The 7,500-nt window shown below is 49.0% G+C and overlaps 1 protein-coding gene across 1 annotated transcript in view; it reads right to left on the reverse strand.

Moving 5' to 3' along the window:
* kalrna (kalirin RhoGEF kinase a) overlaps positions 1–7,500 on the reverse strand; it is a gene marked incomplete at both ends in the record, with an annotated part of 193,373 nt that overhangs the window by 185,849 nt on the left and 24 nt on the right. Inside the window, one exon of the mRNA XM_080498258.1 lies at positions 7,458–7,500. This exon is cut by the window's right edge and continues 24 nt beyond it. Within this exon, the coding sequence (XP_080354384.1) occupies positions 7,458–7,500 (43 nt within the window). The remainder of the gene's footprint in view (positions 1–7,457) is intronic.

Here is a 7,500-nt window from a genome sequence, read left to right on the forward strand (position 1 = left end):
TTTCTTTTTCTACCAATCTTCTCAATTCATGGCGATTTGAGTGTCTTTGTAATAATTCTAGTATCTCTTCAGTATTGTACAGTATTATATGGTGTCATGGTACGCATGCGCGGCAGCAGCGTTTTTGAAAAGTTGTGTTTTGCTCAATCTGCGCAGCGCTGGAGCCAAAAGTTCTCTTTTCAGCGTTTTCACTTGAGAAAGTTGTCACGTACATGGACACGTGGCGTCACTCTGGTTTCTCCTCCTACAGTTTTGTTTTTTGTCTCTCCTTCACCAGGTTTTCCTCTCGTTGCCTTCCTCTCACTGCTCACGGTTGATTTTGCCGAGTCATGATTAATCATTTTTCATCTTTCCTTTGTGATTGTGTAATTGCCTCTGCAGTGTTCTCCCTCTCTCTCTCTCTCTCCTCTCTCTCTCTCTCTCTCTCCCTCTCCTCTCTCTCTCTCTCTCCCTCTCTCCCTCTCTCTCTCTCTCTCTCCCTCTCTCTCTCTCTCTCTCACTCTCTCACCTCTCCCTCTGTCTCACTCTCTCTCCCCACCTCTCTCTCTTCCTCTCCTCTCTCTCTCTCTCTCTCTCCTCTCTCTCTCCCCCTCTCTCTCTCTCCCCCTCTCTCTCTCTCTCTCTCCCTCTCTCTCTCTCTCTGTCTGAGTGAGGTCGCCCACGCCCTCTCTCTCTCTCTCTCTCATCACTCTCTCTTCTCTCGTCTCTCCTCTCTCACTCTCTCTCTCTCCCTCTCTCTCTCTCTTCCCCCCCTCTCTCTCTCTCTCTCTCCTCTGTTGAGTGAGGTCGCCACCCCCCCCCCTCTCTCTCTTCTCTCACTCTCTCTCTCTCGTCCCTCTCTCTCTCTCTCTCCCTCTCTCTCTCTCCCCCCCTCTCTCTCTCTCTCTCTCTCTGTTGAGTGAGGTCGCCCACGCCCCTCTCTCTCTCTCTCTCACTCTCTCTCTCTGTCTCTCTCTCTCACTCTCTCTCTCTCCCTCTCTCTCTCTCTCCCCCCCCTCTCTCTCTCTCTCTCTGTTGAGTGAGGTCGCCCACCCCACCCTCTCTCTCTCACTCTCTCTCTCTGTCCCTCTCTCTCTCTCCTCTCTCTCTCTCCCCCTCTCTCTCTCTCTCTCTCTGTTGAGTGAGGTCGCCACTTCCCCCCTCTCTCTTCTCTCTCTCTCCTCTCTCTCTCTCTCACTCCCCCCCTCTCTCTCTCTCTGTTGAGTGAGGTCGCCCACCCCCCTCTCTCTCTCTCTCTCACTCTCTCTCTCTCCTCACTCCCCCCTCTCTCTTTCTCTCTCTGTGAGTGAGGTCGCTCCCCCCTCTCTCTCTCTCTCTCTCCCCCTCTCTCCCCTCTCCTCCCTCTCTCTCTCACTCTCTCTCTCCTCTCCCCCCCTCTCTCTCTCTCTCTCTCTCTCTGTGAGTGAGGTCTCCCCCCCCCTCCTGACAGACAGCTGCCGTCAGTTGTCTGATAAAGCCTCAGACTGACTCCGTGACGCCCTGATTGAATGTGGAGGTATGAATATGCGCCTCTTCCCACTTCCGACTGATAATTTGGCTCCTATTTATAAACACTGATTAGCATAACAGTGAGTCTTCCTGTCGGAGGTTCAGGACTGCAGCCGCAGCCATTTCTTCACTGCTGACAGATTCCTGTGGCTTCCATCTACCAACACTTCCTTCAGATAGAGGACGTCTATTCAGCTGCAAGCCATGAATGAAGAGTGATTAAATAATGAAATAAACACAACTGGAATCGTTGAGTGCAATCAGCCAGGGCATTAGATTCAGGTTGGGACTCAGATCAGCTGATACAGATCTGGTTGATTTCTGGGTGTGACTGTGTGAATCTGACTTGCTTTTATTTTCTATTCTATTACTGGTTTGAGGCCAAATTCTTTATTGGCCTGTTCTAAATCTTATATTTGAACAGGTTTGAAGCTGATGTTCAGTTTGATGCTGAATTATAAAGAAGTTTCAGACTAGTTTACTTCCATCCTGAATTTTAGGAGTTTGAAGCTCAATTCTTAACAATTCTAAAATAGTTTGAAGCTCATTTGTGGACTGGTTTGGAATTCAGGCCAGTTTAAAGCCGACACACAAACTGGTCTGGAACGATTTGGACTAATTTCAATCTAACGTATGGACTCGTTTATCGCTGCTTCTTAGTTTTAAGCTGGCTTCTGGACGGATCCGTGAGCCGATATTCCATCTGGTGTTTGACCGTTTTAAAGCTAATACTTGGACCAATTTTTAACTGGTGTTAAGTAAATTTTCAGACTAGTTTTGGGTACAATTTGGGACAGGATTAGAGCTGACGTTCAGACTGGTTTTGAGGGGTGACAGAAATTGGAATTCTTAAATGAGTTTTCATTGGTTGAGACACAAACGGAATCAAAACCAGATGATGTTCAGCAACTGGGACTAAATTGTCAAATTACACCTTTTGAATTTTCCCTGAATAACACATGAGAGTCTGGATCCTATTTACAAAGACAGTCGTCAGTAAAATGTCTCAGAATAATAAGCGGCTGAGAAAAATCCCAAACAACCAAATAATCCAACAGGTGGAACAAAACAATGTGAAGGTGAAGGTGAGGCCCACGTGGCTGCTGCTTTTACTGACGGAGCTTGAACTGAGCTCTGCAAACAGCAGGAGGACGATGCAGCTGCACCGGACGACCACAAAGAGCCAGGAGGGGAAATGTGGCGTCTGATCGGCTCACCAGCTGCAAACTACAACATCTGACTGCTGGACGATTTGGCAAAGAAAGACAAAAAAAGAAGCCTGTTTTCACAGCTGCTCAGACACACGGCAGCGTCTTAATGTAGGTTTTGTTTATTGCCGACAAGTTACCACATTTGGTTGTCGGGGATAACCACAAAACGCCGTCGGCACATCCGTCTGAGCACAACTGAGAAAGAAAACCCAGCCAGAGAACGAGGCTCTTCGTTTTCAGGGCTGTCGCAACACTGCGTCTTAAAACTGTCAAAACCTCATTGGAAATCAAAGCAAGTGCAAAAACACGACAATACAAAAGTGACACGTTTGCCAAATATGTCTTTTCTTTTTAATCTAATAGCCATGATTTTAATTTGAGATGGATTATTTGCCTTCTTCAGTGTTTTGTTGTATTGAATTTCTTTATTTACTTTTGCCAAGATCAGAGAATATTGTAGACTTATTGTTTCAAAAAGCATGGCAGCTGATGCACTGACGCAGCAATAGTCGTGACAACCCTTTCTTGTGAAAATACTTTTCACCTTTCAAGACTGCTCAAAATCTAAGTACCAATAAAACACAGACAGTGCATCAAATGAGTGAAAACGCCTTGAAACAAGGTTCAAAATCAATGTAGTGAAGGTGCACTTTGTTCTCAGCCTTCAGGATGATTCACTGCGTTGCCTGGAGAATGTGTCGAGGCTTTCTAAAGCTTTTTACACAGAAATAAACAGGTTGGCATTCTTCATCACTTTTTCACACAATATAAAACCGAGCAGCAAAAACATTGAAGAAAAGAACTCTAAGGTTGAAGGAATTGTGGGAATTTGCAGCATTTTAACTAAACTTTTGATCCAGGACAAAGCAGCAGTCTTCATCTTGTATCTGGATCCAGCTCACAACGACCCACATCAAGCAGAGTAGAGGGTACAGTATTTACGTCCCCGGGTCCAGGACTGGGTACTCTAAACTAAACCAGGTTCACATTATGTCCACATTCAGGTCACCACATTCAAGCCAAGTCTGAATCAAGCTGAACGCATCAATTCCCAGATCTGACAAGTCGTGAGCCACACAATCCAAACCAAGTCAAGTCTGGCAACTATTACCAGAAACCATCCGTCTGCCTGAGCTGCCTGCAAGACAACCGGAGGGGAACCTTGTCACACAGCTGCTCTCAGGTTTAAGTTTAGGAATCCATATTGGTTGGAGTAGGAATAGGAACACTTTACTAGGTGCCATGGTGGCAAATGCCATGGTAGCCAGAAACATTTGTCCCCAGGGAACAGTCCAAATGCAAGCAGCCAGAGGGAGGAAAGTCTGGCGGACGCTGTCGGTTCCCTGCCCAAACTGGCACCAGATCCATGAAAACAGAGTGAAACCATTACGGGGCCAGAGTGACTGGACAATCAATTGAGCAGATTAGCCGTCATTAACACTGTTGCACGGTCAGGCTGTCGCGGAGAAAGATATCTGCTAGAAGACAAATGTTTCCCTGGTTGCCTTGATGGTGGCCAGCCCAGGCAGCAGAGCAGAGCTCTGTGAAAACTGAAGCCGCCGCTGGGTGACGGTCACATTTGAGTCACGACACATAGTCAGAGTTGGACCAGATGTGGCGACACTTTCCTATCAGAGTTCAGCCGAGCGTACACATCCTCCACTGAGAGCCATCAGACAATAGGATTCCAACACAGGATTGGCTTTGAGTTCAGGTACAACACTTTACGGGTGTGCAGGTTCGTTTTTCTATTTTTGAGACTTGTCATTCCAAACTGCCAACTTTGCTACTTTAAATTGCTTCTTTGACTCAGCAGATTCAGTCTGTTCATCACTGTGACTGTCACACAGTCTTATGAAACAGAATGACCTCAGGACACAGATCTGAGCCGAAATCTGAACTACGTTTAATCCGCTGTTCCACCGCAGAACGTGGCGGAGCGGCGCCGAGCGGGAGGTTACGGTACGGCAAAGCACACCCAGGACCCACTCTGGTTCTGGTCCGTCCACAGGAAGTAGGGTAACAATGTAGGCGGGGTGATGAAGGACTGGGAGACGCTGCAGTGAAGAACATGAAGCAGCCGGTGGCCGTCAAGTCCTTCTATTGGGACTCAGGTTCAACTTTCTCATTGTGAACAGCAGCACCAGCTCCTGCTGAAGCTCCGCCTCCTGGTCCTGAGAGGAGAAGCTCCTCCTCCTGGTCCTGAGAGCAGCGACACGACGCCGCCGTCTTTCAACGAGAAGGCCACGGTGTCGTTTCACACGCCAACGTTTCAATAATCCAGTTAACAAATCAAGCAGTGAGCAAAGTGGCGCGTGTAAACAACAACGGAGGGTTTCCTGCTGGTGAAATAATTAAATCTTGCTGGTAAGTGGAGTGACGGTCGTCACAACCAATCAGCAGGCGGCGCCGCCGGCGCTCCTCCTCACAGACCGCTTCCTCGGTGCTCGGTACCTGAACGGAGGGGCAGCAGGAAGTCGGACCCGGCGGCTGCTGGTTCTTTCTGAACCATCCAGAACTGTAAAGTCAGACTGTGTGACAACCCGTCCCGCCCTGCGACGCTCCGCCACAGGAAGTGCTGTGGAACCGCGTCACTATACCGCGTTCAAAATGAAATGAACCAAAGTGGACCCCAGTGAGCCAAATGTAGCTCCCATCCCAACCAGCACCCAGAATCTAGTCACATCTAACAACCGTCATCAATTCAAAGCTGAGCGAACTCAGGTTGAAACTCACCCACAATCGCCGGCTCACCATTAGTTTACTGGTTATCATTGTGGATATAACTCATTATGACAGAGAAAATGAAATGACGCAGTCATACCAGTCCGAGTCCGGCCGCCAGAATTCAATCATTTGTGTCGTGCAAAAACCTAAAGGACTGAACACGACTCCTCTTCTTCCTCCCCCTCCTCCTTCTGTATCTTCTGTCTCAAACTGACTGCAAAAACCCTGAAAACCCAGACGGCGATGATTGACTCGTCATGATAATGTAGAAATGGACCAATATCCAGCATGCAAAGGAGAAACAGGATGGCCAAGATACGTACTGGACGTCCATGTCTGAGAGCTGGGATCACTTTGAGCGAAGTTTAAACTAAATACGGTGCGTTGAGGGCTAAATATGTCTGCTGCCATTAAAACCTGGCTGCTAATCAAAATACCTGCAACTCAGATAGGTTTGATGAAAGTGCTGCATGATCTCATCTCAAAACTACAACTTTCCCAATTGAACTGATTGTCCACTGTTGCAGTGGCGTGACCCTGATTCAGCAGACCAGCAAGCACCAGATGACCCAGGTCTGAGTCCAGAACCTTTCAATGTTCTGCAGTTGGATCTGAAGCAACGTGCCTACGACCAACTGTGGTCACCATGACGATGAAGTGATGAAACATCAGCAGGCCAGGAGAAATAAGACACACAAGGACACCAGAACTGGTTGTGGGTGCCAGAATAACCTGGTCCTGGTGGTTTTAACCAGATAAAGTCTGAATTTGGCTTAATCCTCCTGCTGGCACCTGATGAATCTCACTGGACTGTGGTTGACTTGAATATGAATCGTTATTGAGGAAATCGCTCTCAAACCAAGTCCAACGTGTCCAACATGTCCAACATGTCCAACGTGTCCAACATGTCCAACGTGTCCAACATGTCCAACGTGTGTCCTGCACACCGGCCCAAGCCGAGGACTGCCTCCTGGTTCAGTTCAAGATGACTATTGACAGTCTGGTCCCGGGTCAACAAACCAGGGACCAAGTCAAATCTAACAACTGTGTTCATCTTAAAAACCCACAGTACGACAGAACTCTGTCCTGCCGTGAGGACGAGGACACTCAGGTGCTCCGGGCTCAGGACAGTTTGAGTCCCAGTCTTGTTCAGAGGGCGGCTCCATATGGCTCCAATAGATAAATCTCTACTGGGGTCCAGATCAGACCCCCCACATCAAGGCCTGATAACTGTGGACAACCGAGACTCTGGCCCAGATCCAGCAGGCCGGAGAATCAGGACGGCCCAGGGTCCAGGGCCCAAGCGTTCAGTCTGCCTCCTGCCCAAGAACCCAAATCATCATGGTAACCAGGGGCAACAGGACCTGGTCCATACTGGAGTCTTCACTACAGTAGACCCGGGTCAACAGGACCTGGTCCACACTGGAGTCTTCACTACAGTAGACCCGGGTCAACAGGACCTGGTCCACACTGGAGTCTTCACTACAGTAGACCCGGGTCAACAGGACCTGGTTGAAGACCAGCATCAGTCCTGTCACATCCACATTCCTCATCCTCTCTCAGTCACCTTTGTGTTTCCTCTGAATCCATCAGGAACACACACACACACACACACACACACACACACACACACACACACACACACACACACACACACACACACACACACACACACACACACACACACACACACAGACATAAATCGTGCTTTTAGCTGCAGGACAGATTTCCAGATCTTCCAGCTGCAGACTGGATGAGATTCTGCTTCTTCTTCCTTTGTAGGAACCGTCAGCATCAGCCCTGACTGACACACACACACACACACACACACACACCATTACAGTGTGTGTGTGTGTAACGCCTGAATAAGGGCTGGTTTCTGCCGTTATTCCGCGGCTGGATCGAACCGCCTCCCTGCCCCCCGGTAGCGGCTCGTCCCCCCCGGTCCTCCCCGGTCCTCCCCGGTCCCGGTCCCGGGCTGCGGGCGGCGCCGTGCCGGTGTGTCTGCGGCTCCTTTCTCCCGGTCCCTACCTGTTTTGTAGAAGGCATCGGTGTCCGGGTCGCTGGGCGCCTC

This window comes from Blennius ocellaris (assembly GCF_963422515.1).
Source record: "Blennius ocellaris genome assembly, chromosome: 6".
Classification (NCBI taxonomy): domain Eukaryota; kingdom Metazoa; phylum Chordata; class Actinopteri; order Blenniiformes; family Blenniidae; genus Blennius; species Blennius ocellaris.